This window comes from Eumetopias jubatus, unplaced genomic scaffold, assembly GCF_037043125.1.
Source record: "Eumetopias jubatus isolate StellerSeaLion01/CBP00866 unplaced genomic scaffold, mEumJub1_p1.0 scaffold_3, whole genome shotgun sequence".
In the NCBI taxonomy this organism is placed as follows: domain Eukaryota; kingdom Metazoa; phylum Chordata; class Mammalia; order Carnivora; family Otariidae; genus Eumetopias; species Eumetopias jubatus.
In genome coordinates, this window is record NW_028274809.1 from 115,923,476 (window position 1) to 115,940,464 (window position 16,989).

Genomic DNA, 16,989 nt, shown 5'->3' on the forward strand with positions numbered 1-16,989 from the left:
TATGGTACTCCTAAACACATTTTCAGCAAACTTTTAATTCTGGAAGATGCCAAAATTAATTCACAAGGAATACAATGTACAAGGAATACAACAAATATCATATTCTACTAAAACAAGCAGCCTGCTAAAATTACCATGAGAAAAAGTCATAAGAAATTTAACTATTTAAAAAATTTTTAAATTTAAATTCGATTTAATTAACATATACTGTATTATTAGTTTTAGAGGTAGAATTCAGTGACTCATCAGTTGCATACAACACCTAGTGCTTATTACGTCAAGTGCCTTCCTTAATGCCCATCACCCAGTTACCCCATCCCTCCACCCATCTCCCCTCCAACAATCCTAAGTTTATTCCCTATAGTTAAGAGTCTCTTATGGTTTGCCTCCCTTTCTGTTTTTGTATTTTTCCTTTCCTTTCCCTATGTTCATCTGTTTTGTTTCTAAAATTCCACATATGAAATCATATGGTATTTGTCTTTCTCTGACTTATTTCACTTAGCATAATACACTCTAGTTCCATCCATGCCGTTGCAAATGGCAGGATTTCACTTTTTGATGCCTGAGTAATATTCCATTATATATATACACCACATCTTCTTTATCCATTCATCAGTCGATGGACATCTGGGCTCTTTCCATAGTTTGGCTATTGTGGACATTGCCGCTATAAAAACTGGGGTGCACGTGCCCCTTTGAATCACTGTTTGAATCCTTTAGATAAATACCTAGTAGTGCAATTGCTAGGTCATAGGGTTGCTCTACTTTTAACTTTTTGAGGAACTTCCATACTGTTTTCCAGAGTGGCTGCACCAGTTTGCATTCCCACCAACAGTGTAAGAGGGTTCCCCTTTCTCTGTGTCACCAACATCTGTTTTCCTGAGTTGTTAATCTTAGCCATTCTGACCAGCGTGAGGTGGTTATCTCATTGTGGTTTTGATTTGTATTTCCCTCATACCAACTGATGTTGAGCATTTTTTCATGTGTCTGTTGGCCATTTGTATGTCTTCTTTGGAGAAATGTCTGTTCATGTCTTCTACCCATTTCTTGAATGGATTTTTTGTTGTTTTTTTTTTTTGGATGTTGAGTTTGATAAGCTCTTTATAGATTTTGATACTAGCCTTTATCTGTTAAGACATTTGCAAATATCTTCTCCCATTCTGTAGGTTGCCTTTAGGTTTGTAAATCTGACTATTTTTAATAACATTTCTCCAAATAAAATTTGAGTGTACTTCTCATGGCAAGGATATATTGCTGCTTTGTTACATTCACAGCTTTATTACAAAAAGGCTGGCTTTTAAGTTGCTCTGTATGAATGAAGCAAAGGGCACAATACAGAGTAGACACAAGTCAGAGCAACAAGGGCTCTGAGTGTTAAGCTGAAAGTTATGGGAAATGCTAAATAATTTTAAGTAGGAGAGTAAAAGGATCAATTGTTCGCATGGGAAAAAGATGTCTAGACTGAAGGAAAGGAGGTTGTTGCAATAATCCAGGGAGAAGTGCTGAGAGCCTAAAATAAGGCAAAAGAAATAAGAATAGAGAAAGACAAATACAAGAGAAATTAAGGAGGCAGAATAAGTGGGTCTTTGTGATGAACTGGATATAAAAGATGAGGGAGATGGAGATGTCTATGAAAACTCCCAAAAGACTGAGTGAATTAGGGAAGTGATGAAGGTTGTGCCATCCCAAAGAAGATGCAGGGAAAGAAAAGGCTTGATGGGAAAGATAATGAATTCATTTCCAGACATGTTGAGTTCTCTATGCCTGTGTGGATAACACACAAGGGTCTAATGGACAGCTAAGATATGTGCTTCTAGTGGCCAGCAGAGATTGAGGCTAAAGACAAAAATATCTAAAGTAACAGTCACTTAAGTAGTTGCAGTGATGAGTGACAATGAAATCATTCAGGGATTATCTATAAAGTGAGTAGAGCTGAAGGGAGCATGGGCATTTAAGAGTTGACAGGAAGAAGAGGAACCACGAAAGCAACTAAGAAGTAATGAATACATGTGTTAGAAAAAAACCTAGGAAATGTGTGTCACAGGGAGAACAAAGTTTCAAGGAGGGAGTAAATGCTGTTAAAAGATCAATTAAGAAGGCGGCGGGAAAAAGAGCCATTGGTCCTGGCAATTTGGAGGTCAATGGTAATCTGAAAAATAATATTCAGTAGAGAGGTGAGAGGAGCAGCCAGGTTGTGGTGCACCAAGGAGTAGTGGGCTCTAAAGGAAGGAGTACAGATGGCTGAAATCTGGCTGATAAGAGAACAGCCAGAAAGAAGTATGATCATGTTAGGGATTTTTCAAGATAGTAAAGACATAAGACTACTTGTGAATTTCAGGGAAGGAGGCAGTAGAGATAAAAACAATGACAAAACTAGAGGAAATGGTGGGGGATTTAGTCTTAGGGTAAGGAGCACACCACCAGGAGAAAGCTAATTAGGGATGTGTAAATGCTTCAGACAATCTACATGAAGTTGAAGAACATGAATTTAGTGGCTCTAATCTGCAGAACCATGTGATTTTCTCCCAATAGTTCTTAGCAGGCTAGGTTCAGTAAGAAGGACAAAGGAGAAAGATACTGGAAAGCAATTATTAGTGAGTGACAAAATGACAAACCATGTAGTTACAGAAAAGGAGGAAAATCCAGAAGAGCTGAGAGCTTGGAAATAATGGAATAATTGAGATTAGAAGCTTTTCTGAGGTCAAGAACAGGTGTATTAGGTATTAGGAAGTGGGTAAGGTAGAAGGATAATTGACACATTGTTGCCAAAGTGGGCTTCTGTAATTTGCAATTTCTAAACTGGAGCAATTCCTGGTAATGTAAGGCTAAAGAAATTTAGCAGAAAACAGCAACTTGGGATTCAATGAAAAAGAACTTAAATAAGGGAGAACGGTGCTTCAACCACATAACCTAGTTCTCAACGGAGCATGCTTTTACAGTATTGAGTATGGAACAGGAATTAAGGATGACACTGATCTCAGGAAAAAATGAAGAATAAGCATCCAGCATCCACTTGAAAGAAGAATGGGGAGATGATTTACATCTCCATCAATTACTATTACAATTACTATTAGCAAAGTATATTATTTGTAAAATGTTCTGAAAGATACATACCAGGCAAAAATGAGTTTAGAATCTAATAAATCTCAAGATTGTTTTGTTTCTTTCTGTTTATACATGAAGATCATGGGTTATTGGGTTGACTCCAGTTTTCCTTGTTTTGCTGTTCACTATGATCCGTAGGAATGCAACCAAGATTATTCTTCTTACCCATGATGAAAAATAAAGATGAAGTACATCATATGCATAAAAGATGTATTATTTGGCCTGCAAATCACTGAATTCTTGATTTAGCTAAATGCCTTCTGATAGAGTTTAACTGCATTCCAATGCAATTAATAAAAGTGCAAACATTATAAGAACCTAAATTGGTTAAATCAAGGGTTGCATAAAAACAACAATGAAACAAAGAAAAAGCCACATAAACTTTGAACTTGATTTAGAAAAATAGCGCATAGGTCTGTGGCTAAAATAAGGTAATAAAAAACTAGATTCAACTGAAAAAGGGAGGAATTCTTTGATGACATTAAGCACAAGAGTAAAATACAAATGTTTAATGAAAATCAAAGGGGTGAATCACTGAATTAGGTGATGAGAAAACAAACACTAATACATACTATTCACAAGTATACAATACATTAACATTTTGAGGATGATCAATTTTTACAACCTCCACTTGAAACACTTCTATGAAAAAATGAGCATAAATTATAGTATAGGAAACAGCACTGACATTTTGGCTATAAAATATTTCTAAAGAATTCTTCCATTATCCTTTGTTTTCTCCTATACTATCATCCTGTTTTGTCCTCCTTTAGAACCAAAATTTTTAGAAAAAGCAATCTATACCTGCTCTTCTCAGTCCTTACAATTCTCTCTTTAACTGCCCACCACTCTCTTGAAACTGACCTAAGGTCCTAATGGCTCAGGCTAGTGATCAAATCCAGTAACCTCTTTCCAGTTATCATTCTACTGGACCTTTCTGGAACACCCATACTACTGACCAAACATTTCCTATATATATATGTTTTTTAAAGATTTTATTTATTTATTTGACAGAGAGCAAGAGTGAGAGTGTGTGCGCAAGCAAGGGGAGTGGCAGGGAGAGGGAGAGGGAGAAGATGTGGGGCTCGATCCCAGGACCCTGGGATCATGACCTGAGCTGAAGGCAGACACGTAACCAAGTGAGCCAGGTGCCCCTCCTGACTTATATGATACTGCATTTTCATCATTGGTCAACAGTCTTATTTTAAAAATCTAATAGTCTCTTTTTGTTTCACTTACTTTTTAAATGTAGATTTAAGAAGCATTTAAAACCTTTTCTTTTTTATACCGATAATCTACTTTGCAGATGAATTAAAAATTCCAAGAACAAAAAGAAAATATAAAAACTGATAATTCCAAAAGCCAAGAGTGTACTATCAGCAATTTGGTGATACCCGTACAGACTATATTTTATTTATATACATATATAAATAAGAAAAAAATGCACTCTTACTCTTTATGCCCTTAAAAAAAACCTTCTTAATTGACAGAATTCAAGGGAAAAAGACAGTTCTACAATAATAGAGACTTCAATATTCTACTTTCATTTCAACAATGAACAGAACAACCATCAAGAAGATTAATAAGGAACTAGATAACTTGAATAACACTATATGCCAATTAGACCTAACAGACTTACAGAACTGTTCACTTAAAAATATCAGGATGTATATACTTTTCAAGTGCACATGTAACATTCCCAGGATAGACCATAAAATAGTTGAAAAAACAAGTCTTAATACATTTAAAGGTTGAAATCATATAAAGTATTTTTTTTAAATTTTTTTATAAGATTTTATTTATTTATTTATTTGAGAGAGAGAGAATGAGAGATAGAGAGCATGAGAGGGAAGAGGGTCAGAGGGAGAAGCAGACTCCCCACTCAGCAGGGAGCCCGATGTGGGACTCGACCCCAGGACTCCAGGATCATGACCTGAGCCGAAGGCAGTCGCTTAACCAACTGAGCCATCCAGGCGCCCAGTATTTTTTTTTTAATAACAGTGGGATGAAACTAGAAATGAGCAGCAGAAGGAAAACCAGAAAATTCACAAATATTGTGGACATTAACACACTCTTCAAATAACCAATGGGTTAAAGAAGCAATCACAAGAGAAATTAGAAAATATCTTGAGAAGAATGGGAATAAAATCACAACATATTAAAATTTATGGGACACAGTAAAAACACTGCCTACAGGGAAATTTATTGCTATAGAAGTGTACATTAACAAAGAAGAAAGATCTCAAACCAACTGCACATTAAGGAGCTAGAGAAAAGAAGAGAAGAGCAAACTAAACTGAAAGCTGGCATAGGGAAAAAATAATAAAGATTTAAATGGAGATAACCCAAACAGAATAGAATAATAAAGAAAATCAACAAAACCAAAAGTTAGTTCTTTGAAGAGATCAACAAAATATAAACCTTCAGTTAGTTTGACTATAATAAAAGAACAAAAGCTTAAGTTAAATTACTAAAATCAGAAATGAAAATGGGGACATTCCTACTGATTTTGCAGAAATAAAAAAAATTCCGAGACAATACTATCAATAATTATATGCCAACAGACTGGATAACCTCGATGAAATGGACGAATAACTAGAAACTAGCAAAATGAACCCAAGGAAAAACAGAAAATGTGAATATACCTAAACAAGTATGGAGATTAAAGCAGTGATTAAAAAAAAAAAAAGTGTCCAACAAACAAAAGTCCAGGCCTCACTAGAGAATTCTACCATTTAAATAAGAATACCAATACTCTTCATACTCTTCCAAAAATTGAAGAGATGGGAACAAGTCTGAACTCCCCCTAAGAGACCAGTATTACCCTGATGCCAAAGCTAGATAAAGGCATTGGAAAGAAAACTATAGGCCAATAACCCTTGCTAATACTGGTATAAAAATTCTCAACAAAATACTAGGAAACAGAATTCAATAGCATGTTAAAATGATTATATACCATGGCCAAAGGAGATCTATTCCTGGAATGCAAGGGTGGTTCAAGATATGAAAACCAATCCATGTATTACAACACATTAATAGAATCAAAGAAAAAACTCCATATGATAATTTCAATGAGTCCAAAAGAGGCACCTGACAAAATCCAACACCCTTTCATGATAAAAAACATTCCATAAATTAGGAACAGAAGGTATCTTCTATAAAGCACATATATGAAAAATGAGAGAGAACTACAAACTCAACAATAAGGACTGAAAGCTTTAACAGTAAGATTAGGAACAAGGAAAGGATGCCTGCCTGTTTTTACCACTTCCATTGAACATGTGTCTGGAAGTTTTAGACAGAGCAGTTAGGCAAGAAAAAGAAATAAAGGTCACCCAATTAGAAAAGGAGCAAATACAAATATTTCTATTCATAGAAGACATGATCTTATATGTAGAAAATCTTTAGAAAATCACTAAAAATTGTTGGAATAATTTATCAAAGCTACAGGATAAAAAAAAAAATCCACACACAAAAATCTTGTATTTCTCTATACCTGCAATAAATAATCCAAAAAGGAAATTAAGAAAATAATTCCATTCGCAACAGCATCAAAAGGAATAAAATACTTAGGAGCCACTCCAGATTTCTTGTGGTGGTTGTATACCTTTTCCCATCTTTTTACTTTCACTTTTTCTTTGTTTTTGCATCTAAACTATCTCCTGTTAACAGCAAATAGTTGGATCTTATTTTTAAATCTAGTCTGACCACATGAAAAGATGTTCGTTATCACTTACCATCAGGGAAATGCAAATCAAAACTACAATGAGATATCACCTCACACTTGTCAGAATGGCTAAAATCCAAAACACAAGAAACAACAGATGTAGGTGAGGATGTGGAGAAAAAGGAACCCTCTTGCACTGTTGGTGGGAAGGCAAACTGGTGCAGCCACTACGGGGCACAGTATGGAGGTTCTGCAAAAAGTAAAAGACAGAACTATTCTATGATCCATCAATTGCACTACTGAGTATTTACTCAAAGAATATAAAAACACTAATTCAAAGGGATACATGTACCCCTATGTTTATAGCAGCAGTACTGACAATAGCCAAGACATATATGGAAGAAGCCCAAGTGTTCAGCGACTGCTCAATGGGTAAAGAAGCTGGCATACACATACATACACACACACACACACACACACACACACACACACACACACACACACGAATATTATTCAGCCGTAAAAAAGAATGAAATCTTGCCATTTGCAATGACATGGATGGAGCTAGAGAGTATAATGTTAAGTGAAGTAAGTCAGTCAGAGAAAGACAAATACCATATGATTTCCTTCCTATGTGGAATTTAAGAAAAGAAAGGAGCAAAGGGGAAAAAAAGAACGAGACAAATCAAGAAACAGACTCTTAATTACAGAGAATAAACTGATGATCACCAGAGGGGAGGGGTGGGGATGAGTTAAATAGGTGATAGGGATTAAGGCAGGCACTTGTGATAAGTGTAAGAGTAATGTATGGAATTGCTGATACACTAGGGCGCCTGGGTGGCTCAGTTGGTTAAGCGACTGCCTTCGGCTCAGGTCATGATCCTGGAGTCCCAGGATCGAGTCCCGCATCGGACTCCAGGCTCAGTGGGGGAGTCTGCTTCTCCCTCTGACCCTACCCTCTCTCGTGTACTCTCTCTCACTCTCTCTCAAATAAATAAAATCTTAAAAAAAAAAAAAAGAATTGCTGATACACTATATTGTACACCTGAAACTAATGTAACACTGTATGTTAACTGAAATTGAAATAAAAACCTAAAAAAAAAACGTACTCTGACAATTTCTGCCTTTTGATTGGATTGATTGATACATTCACATTTGATGGTGGTACTGATATAGCTGAATTTATATTTACCATTTTACTTTTTGTTTTCTATGTGCGTTAAGCCTCTGATGTTGCTCTTCAGGGAGGCAAAGCTTTAGGTATGCCCACAATCACTGGGACGGCAATAGGTTTGGCAGCCCTCCTGGTCTCTTTTCCTGACCATACGAAACAAGGTGTTAAGCTCCACTAATTGTCAGCTGACTGCTTTATTTTTTCCAAGAATGCTTGAGACAGATTGTTCTGGACAATAATACAATCAAATTTGGGCTCCCTGAAGGAATAGTTCCCATGATCAGTGTTTAATATTTGTTATGAACCCGGTAGTGCTCCTTCCAGCTGTCTTTCCTTCATTCTCTTCCACAAACTAGCCAGCCTATAGTTATCTTCATTGAACCTATCAATAATCTCCCAATTATCTTTCACCACAACTTCCACTTGTTTTTCAGAGCACCCTTAGGCTTGAGCTTCTTTATGCTGTTTAAAATGAAGTCAGTTTCTTTGCAAAGACATTAGCAGCTATTTGTTTTACCACCTGCTTCTTTCCCCAGGCAAAATCTCTTACCCAGGGCTCCAGAGCTGGGAGTAGGGCTCTAAGTGACACCCCTATTCTAAGAGATGGGTGGTAGTAATCTCTGATCTCAGAGTGGAAGCAAAGCCTTACTAGCCAGGAGGCGAGAAATCAAAGTTCCAGTATTCTCAGTGGCACGGACCCCAAGCAGAGACTCCATTCTGTAAGTGAGGTCTTGGGGACAAGAAGGGAGCTCCCACCTCTCAATTGCACTTGCACAGAACTTAGCCTCTGCAAGTAACTGACGGTAGGATGAGAAATGCTGGTGTCCTACTCCCCCTGGGAAGTAAGCCTTCTGACTAGGAGCTGGGGCTAGAGAGAACCCTGTGTTCTTGGCTGCACCAGTCTGGAAGGGAATTTCGGTTTCACTGGACTGGGAGGAGGGAAGGATCAGTCTTAGTTCAAATACCACAGACTCACTTCTCACCCAGTTTTAGCAGATTTTCTTAAATACATGGTTCTTCATTTGCTGTATGACCTTAGGAATGTTTCCAGAGACTTTAAATGATATTTTAAAATATTTAATCAGTTTCAGTGGGATGCAGGTCCATGGAGCTCCTCATGCTGATGTGATGGGAGTTGATCTCTTCGGGTTGTTCACTTTTAGTACTAAATAAAATTCCATTGTATGAATATGGCACAATTTATTTATCCATTCTCCAAATGATGGACATTTTGGGTTGTTTCTAGCTTTTTTTTGCTAATATTGCTTCTATGAGTATTCTTATACATACATCCTACTGTGTGTACATGGGCAAGTGTTCCTATTGGTTGTACAGTATGTATACCCAGAGGAATGGGATTTTTAGATCAAAAATTATGCAAAAGTTTAACTTTATAAGACAGTGCCCAAGTGTTTTCTAAAGTAGCTGTTTCAACTGATACTTATAACCAATAGGGTATAAAAGTCCATATTGAGCTAGACCCTCTACAACCTTTGTTATTAACAGACTTAACTGTTGCCAATCTAAAAGGTATAAACTTGTATCTTATTGTCACCAACAAAGATAAATATATGTTTATTGTTCTTGTGTTTCCTCTTCTGTGAATGCTATTTATTTCTTCTGCCCATTTTTTGATTGGATTGTCTTTTTCTTACTGATTTGTAGATTGGTATATATTCTAAACACTAATTATTTGTCAGTCATATGTATTGTACATAAGTGTTGCCAGTTTGTGGCTTGTCTTTTCAATTTCTCTAAGGCAACTTTTGATAAACAGAAGTTCTAATTTTAATATAGTTGAATTTGTCAATCTCTTATATTAATGCTTTTTGTGTCTTAAAAATTAATTATTTACTTATTTATTAAAAGATTTTATTTGTTTATTTGAGATGAGAGAGAGGACTGTGTACACCCATGAGAGGGGCAGAGGGAGAGGGAGAAGCAGGCTCCCCACTGAGCAGGGAGCCTGATGCAGGGCTCTCTCCCAGGACCCCAGGATCCCAGGGATCATGACCTGAGCTGAAGGCAGATGCTTAATTGACTGAGACACCCAGGCACCCCTACTTTTTGTGTCTTATTTAATATTTCTCTAACCCAAAGAGAGATTATCTTTGAAAAATTTTAAATACATGTCTTTTAATTGGTGTATTTAGAACTTTCTTGTCTAAAGTGATTATTGATAGTTGGATTAGTATCTACCATATTTGTAACTGTTTTCTATGCATTGTTCTTGTTTTTACTTCCTTTTTTGTCTTTTTCTGCCTTCTGATTTTAATCGAGCATTTTGTACAATTTGATTCTCCCCTCACAGCATGTCAATTATGTTTCTTTAAATATTTTTTAGCGGTTTCCCCAAGGTTTGCAATATACATTTATAACCAAACTAAGTCTACTTCCAAGTAACACTATATTGCTTCATGGGTAGCACAGGTGCCTTATAGCAGAGTATCCCCAATTCATTAATCCCGTTCCTTAGAATACTGCTGTCATGCATTTCACTTATTCATAAGCTATAATCATCCAATATGTTGCTGCTATTATTTTGAATAAACTGTCAGATCTGTTAAGAATAAGAAAAATAAATGACTTTCTTGTATCTTCATCTATTCCATTTCTAACTCTCTTATTTTCTTCATTGTAGACCTGAGTTTTTGACCTATATCATTTTTCTTCTTTCAGAAGAACTTAATGTTTCTTTACAGCAGGTCTACTGATGACAGATTCCCTCAGTTTTTGTTTGAGAACTTCTTTACTTCTCCTTCACTTTTGAAGGATAACCTCACTGGATACAGAATTCTAGGTTGGTGGATTTTTCTTTCAAAATTTTATCCATTCTGATACCCTATGTCTTTTGATTGGAGTATTTAGTTCATTTACATTCAGAGAATTATTGATAGATATGAATTTAGTGCCACTGTATTACCTGTAAAGTCGCTGTTCCTGTAGATTGTCTTTGTTCCTTTCTAGTCTTTGTTGCTTTTGGTCTCTCTTGCCTGCTCAAATGGTCCTCTAGTATTTCTTGCAGAGCTGGTTTAGTGTTCAAGAACTCCTTTAGTTTTTGCAATTGTCTTGAAAACTCTCTCCTTCTAGTATGAATGACAGTCTTGCTGGATATAGTATTCCTGGCTGCATATTTTTCCCATTCAGCACATTGAATATATCATGTCACTCCCTTCAGGACTGCCAGGTCTCTGTGGAAAGGTCTGCTGCTAACCTTATCTGTCTACTCTTGTAGGTTAAGGACCTTTTGTCCCTAGCTGCTTTCAGAATTATCTCTTTACCTTTGTACTTTGCAGGTATCACTATGATATGTCTTGGTGTTGTTGACCTGTTTTTGCTGACTTTGAGGGGAGTTCTCTGTGCACTCTTGGACTTGAATGACTGTTTCCTTCCCCATATTAGGGAAGTTCTCAGTTATAATTTGTTCAAATAGACCTTCTACCCCCTTTTCCCTCTCTTCTTCTAGGACTCCTATGATATGGATATTATTGCACTTTGTGAAACCGCTGAGTTCCCTAAGTCTATATTTGTGATCTAATAGTTTTCTTTCCCTCTTTTCAGCCTATTTTCCATGATTTTATCTTCTATATCACCTATTCGTTCCTCTGCCTCTTCCATCCTTGTTGTGATTACATCCAGTCAATTTTGCATCTCAGTTATAGCATTTTTTATTTCGGCCTGACTAGTTTTTAGGTCTTTTATCTCTGCAGGCAGGGTTTCTCTAGTGTCTTCTATGCTTCTTTCAAGCCCAGCTAGTATTATGACTGTTGTTCTTAATTCTTGTTCAGATATATTGCTTATACCTGTTTTGAGCAACCCCCTGGCTGTGGTTTCTTCTTGATCTTTTTTTGGGGGAGAATTTGTCCATCTTGTCATTATGTCTAGGTTTCTGTCTTTTGCATGTTATGAAAGCTTGTTAGTTTCCTGCTTCTGAGAGTAATACTATATTATGAAGTGGTCATACACTGTTCAGGGCCTTGTGCTTCAGGAAGTATTTCTGGTGTATGTTGTGTGTACTCTGCTGCTTGTTTTGGCTGCTCTTTCCCACAGGCCAGTCCCCTGTAGAGTTCCTCCTTGCTTGCAATGGGGCGTGTTTGGACCTTTAAGTTGTTGTACTTGGGTCTGTTTATTAAGATAGGCCTAATAAGAAAGAAAGAAAAAAAAAGCCCAATCTAAGAAAAAAGGAAAAGGAACAAGTAAGCAAACGAACAAACAAATCAAAACGTATATGCCTGATTCCAAAGAAAAATAAATTAGGGGGAAAAAAAAAGCCTGATCCAAAAAACTAGAAAAAGAAATAAGCCAACAAATGAACAAAAAACTATAAGCCTGATGCCAAAGAGGAAAAAATATATAAAAAAATAAAAATAAAAAAATAATGGGGGGGTGGAGCTAAACTGAGCTTTGGAGCACTCCACAGTCAGTAGCCTTGATGCATGGGAGGGCCTGTGTTGGTCTTCTGAGAGAGAGGCCTGCTGCACTGGCTAACAGTCAGACCTGCCTCTGTAAAGATTCCCCTGCCAGTGCACTGGGGCGGGTGTGTGTGTGTGTGTGTGTGTGTGTGTGTGTGCGCGTGTGCGTGTGCGTGCGTGCAGAATTTGGTGTAAGTGACTCCAGGGGTTGTGTTCTGTCTGAAGTCTGACTATGCTGGTGGGCAGGGGGGATGGTGTCAACCCGCCCTCTCAACAGGGGGACGGAAACTCGAGGTTGCTGCTGTTCAGGAGACCCTCACAGAAAAGTGAATGATCTTTTCTTCTATGTCCCAGGCTTTCATCAGAACCCTGCTTTCAGCCTATCTGTGCCTGGCCATTGGCCCGCCCCAGGCTAATTCTCCAGTGTTTTATCTCTGGCTGGCAGCTGGGATTCAAAACAACAAGTCTTAAAGTATCTGGTGGCATGTGAACCCACTCCCTTCCCCTGAAAGAGTCTTGCAGTGCTGTGCCTGACACCTTTTTGTCCCAGAAAAGCAGCTGCATGCCTGTATGAGTGCCCAGAGTCTATGCTGAAACACAGCAAAAAGCCACAACCAGGTTATCTGCCGTCTGTGGGTGCCTCTGTCCCCTGCTGTTGAATGGCGGTTCAAAACTGCCTGGCAGGTTTCTGTCCTTGGAAAGGCAAAATACCATCTTCCAAATGCACTCCAGGAAGGGGAATATTCTCTTCCCCAGCGACCCAGGATATCCCCACACCACTGAGCCTTGCTCCAACCCTCCATCCCTGACTGCTCTATGAGAAGGGTTCCCACCACTCCGTAGTACTGCAGCTTTTCTCTCTCCCAATTCACTCTCTGAAGCTCACATTTGTCATGTTCTCCCCCTCCAATTGTGCGATTGTTTTCTTTCCTCAGATCGGTTTCCTAGTTGTTCAAAATGATTTGATGTTTATCTAGCTGTGTCCCAGGGTCCCCCTACTATTCCGCCATCTTAACTCCTCCCCCATCCCAAAATTTTAAATATTTTACTCTACTCTCTTCTTGCTTGCATGGTTTCAGAAGAGAAGTATGATACAATTCTTAACCTTTATCCCTTTAAGTAAGGTCTTTCCCCCCTGACTTCTGTTAAGATTTTGTCTTTGATTTTCTATAGTTTGAATGATATGCCTAGGTATAGGGTTTTTTGTTTTTGTTTTTTTTAAATATTTAGCCTGCTTAGAATTCTGTGAGCTTCCTGAATTTGTGGTTTGGTGTTTATTAATAATTTTGGAAATTTCTCAGTTGTTAATAACTTTGAATATTTCTTCTGTTCTTTCTTCTTTGGTATTGCCATTATGTGCATGTTACAATTTTTGTCCCACACTTCTTGGACATTGTTTTTTTTCCAGTCTTTCCTTTTTGCAGTTTGAGAAATCTCAATTAACATGTCTTCAAGCTCACTGATTATTTCTTCGGCCCAGAGCATTATTCTAATGAGCCCATCAAAGGCATTCTTCATTTCTATTATAGTGTTTTTTATTTCTAGCATTTCTTTTTGATTCTAAGAGTTCCCCCATCTCTGCTTACATTACCTATCTGTTATTATATGTTGTGTACTTTTCTATTAGAGCACTTAGTTATATTAATCATGGTTATTTTAAATTCTGGTCTGCTAACTCCAAAATCTTTGCTATATTTGGATCTGGTTCTGATGCTTGCTTTGTCTCTTCAGACGGCCTTTTGCCTTTTAGCATGTCAAGTGAGTTGTCTGAGAGCCAGATAAGATCTATTAGGTAAATATTACTTAAGGAGATAGGTTTTAAGTGTGAGGTTCTATGTTTATCTGGATAATATTAGGATGAGTTTACTATCTGCTATAGTTGTAGGTGTCAGAGGCTTTTAAACATTTCCTCTGGTGTCCTTGTTTTTGTCTCTTCTGTTGTTTTCATTTCCCTAGAGACTCCTTCATATATAAGGTCGGAGAAGTGCAGTTCTTTCTGTTGTATCCCCCTTAGGAGCCTTCCTAATGTGTGGTGAGGTGCAGGGGGAGGAAAAGTGTTTTATAATCTTATGATTAGGTCTCAGTCTGTTAGTAAGCCTGTATCCCAGGATTGTGAGCCTCACAAGTGCTTTCAGTTTTTTGTTTTCCTTCATAAGTGAGACGGGAAGGCTAGAGGGGGCCAGAGTTGGGTATTTCCATTCCCCCAGGTTGGTTAGACTTTGGTAAAAGCTTCCTGTGCAGGCCTTTGCTAAGGAGAACAGAATGCTCTGGAAATATTTAAAAATGATTACTTTTCCCCTCCCCTTGAGGGAAGATTTCTCTCAGATCTTCACTGTGAGAACCTGGTGGGGCTCCTCTAGGTAAAACTCACAAAAGTACATGAGACCGTCATGGCTGCGTCTTCACAAGTTTTTCTCTCTCAAGCTAGCCCATGCTCAGATTCTAGCAATTAGCCAAATCACTCTTTAAATGTTCCCACCAGATGCTGGCTGCCATGGTGGTTTCCAAGTAGTTTCTCCTCTGGGTAAGCTCTGCTTCTCTGTATCTGCCCATCTCCAGTTTTCATGTTCCTATGCCTTATGGTCTCAATTCTCTGACGGATCTAAGAAGAGCTGCTGACTTTCAGTTTTTCAGCTTTTTTCTTGCTGTGAGGTCAGGAGTGACGATGTTTAAGCTCTTTACATGTTGGAAAGTAAACTACCTTAAAAAAAATCTTTTTCATCTCTCCAGTTATTTACTTAGACTAATTAGTTCTCTAGAAGTGAACTTACTGCACAAAGTAAGTACATACTTAAAGGGTTTTGATACATACTGCCAAACTTCCCTCCAAAGAGGTATCAAAATAACCTATATTTATTTTTCTGCTCATAAACCTTCACTGCTCCCTCATTGGTCAAAGATGATGTCCACTCATCTCTACCAAATACACAAGCCTCTGATGGTTGCACAGGGTTACCGAAAGGCCCTGTACAATATGACCCTTATCTGTTTTGCAATTTGATCTGCCACTACTCCCTAACACAATTCTTTGGTTTTAGTGTTTGGTGAACTTACTGTGTAGAGCATGCCATAATCATTCATTTTGTTTTTATTCAAGTCATCTCTCAATATTGAAAATGCCTTCCCAAGTCTTCGTAGTCTTTTTCAACTCAATTTACACTAGCCCTTATCAGTTGTCCCACATATAGCTACCTACAGGGCAGTACTTCCAGCACCTGACAGGTGTGAGGAAGGCAAGAAGTTTTCAGAGAACACTTTTATAATAGAGGGCACAGAGGATGGGGCTGTATTTACTCTCTGCAAAGTAAAAGGGACTAGTTTAGGTAATACAACTAAGAATTTCTAATATCATTTGGAATCATTAAAAGTTGATGGTTTACGAAATAAGATGACATAATTATAGCTTTTGGATTTTTGCTTCTCATTGCTCTAATCTGGTTTCATTCTTTGCCCAATTTAAAACATTAATACTACCAAAAACTAATATCCTAGATAAATTAATTATTCTATTAACATATTTAGTGACATTAAAAACTTACCTGTTTTCCCTTTGGCTCTTTAGAAAAACCCATAAAAAACAACTATTTCTTAGATAAATACATAAAATGTTTAACTACACTTGTGTCATGAAGAATGTAAAGTCTAAATAATAAGCAAATGCATGGTACAAAGAATTATAATTAAAATGAAGAAAAGCTGTTACCAATTCTGAAAAATAGAAGTTTTTCAGCCTTAATGTTTGATTTCTAAAAAAAAAAAAAAAAACCTTAAAAAACTTAAAAATGCAAAAAACAACTTACGTTCCATTTGGTCAAACATTACTGAAAAGAGGAAGTCTCGTGGTGTCATATAATATTCTCCTTCATGTTCCAGTGAAGAAAACTGCATGAAGCGCTGTTTACGAAGGGACAATTTTTCTCCCATCCCTCCAGAGTCAACATTTTCCTAAAAGAAAAAGAAATTGCAATTTAAGACTTTTTTCAGTATGATTCCCCAACTTAGCTACTTCTAGAATAATCTTTACAGAGTAGTTTTAGTGTTTAGTCTAACAATCTCCAAATTTTTCAAACATTCATTTAATATTTACTTGACTGTCTTACTTGCCACTCTTTCAAGCATGAAGATAAAACAGTGAATGATACTAACTTGAAGGTACTTCCATTCGAGAGTGGAATTAATTCATTAACAATTAATGAATACATATAGAAAATAAGGTGAGATAATAAGAAGTACCACAAAGAAATATTAAGCAGGATAAGAGAGTCATAAGGAGTAGTATCTTAGATAAGATACTCAGGGGAGGCCTTCCTAAAGAGGTGACATTTAAAGAGACTAAATGAGGTGCAGTTAGTGAGCCCTGGGGCTCTCTGGAGGAAAAGCATCCTAAGCAAGAGGTAAAGTAAATCAAAGACCATGAGATTCCTCTGTGTGTGTGTTTCTAGGTAAGCCTGGTGTCTTCAAGGAGCAGTGTGGCAGAAGATCAGATCAGAGAGAAAAGTAGAGGCAACGGGGCACCTGGGTGGCTCAGATGGTTGGGTGTCTGCCTTTGGCTCAGGTCACGATCCCAGGGTTCTGGGATGGAGCCCGGCATCAGACTTCCTGCTTGGCAGGGAGCCTGCTTCTCCCTCTCC

General features: G+C 37.5%; 1 protein-coding gene across 2 annotated transcripts in view; it reads right to left on the bottom strand.

Moving 5' to 3' along the window:
- Window positions 1-16,989, bottom strand: part of MICU2 (mitochondrial calcium uptake 2) — a 173,143-nt gene that overhangs the window by 118,446 nt on the left and 37,708 nt on the right. For both annotated transcript variants that reach the window (XM_028104924.2, XM_028104932.2), the window contains exon 2: window positions 16,159-16,303. In XM_028104924.2, the coding sequence (XP_027960725.2) occupies window positions 16,159-16,303 (145 nt within the window). The remainder of the gene's footprint in view (window positions 1-16,158; window positions 16,304-16,989) is intronic.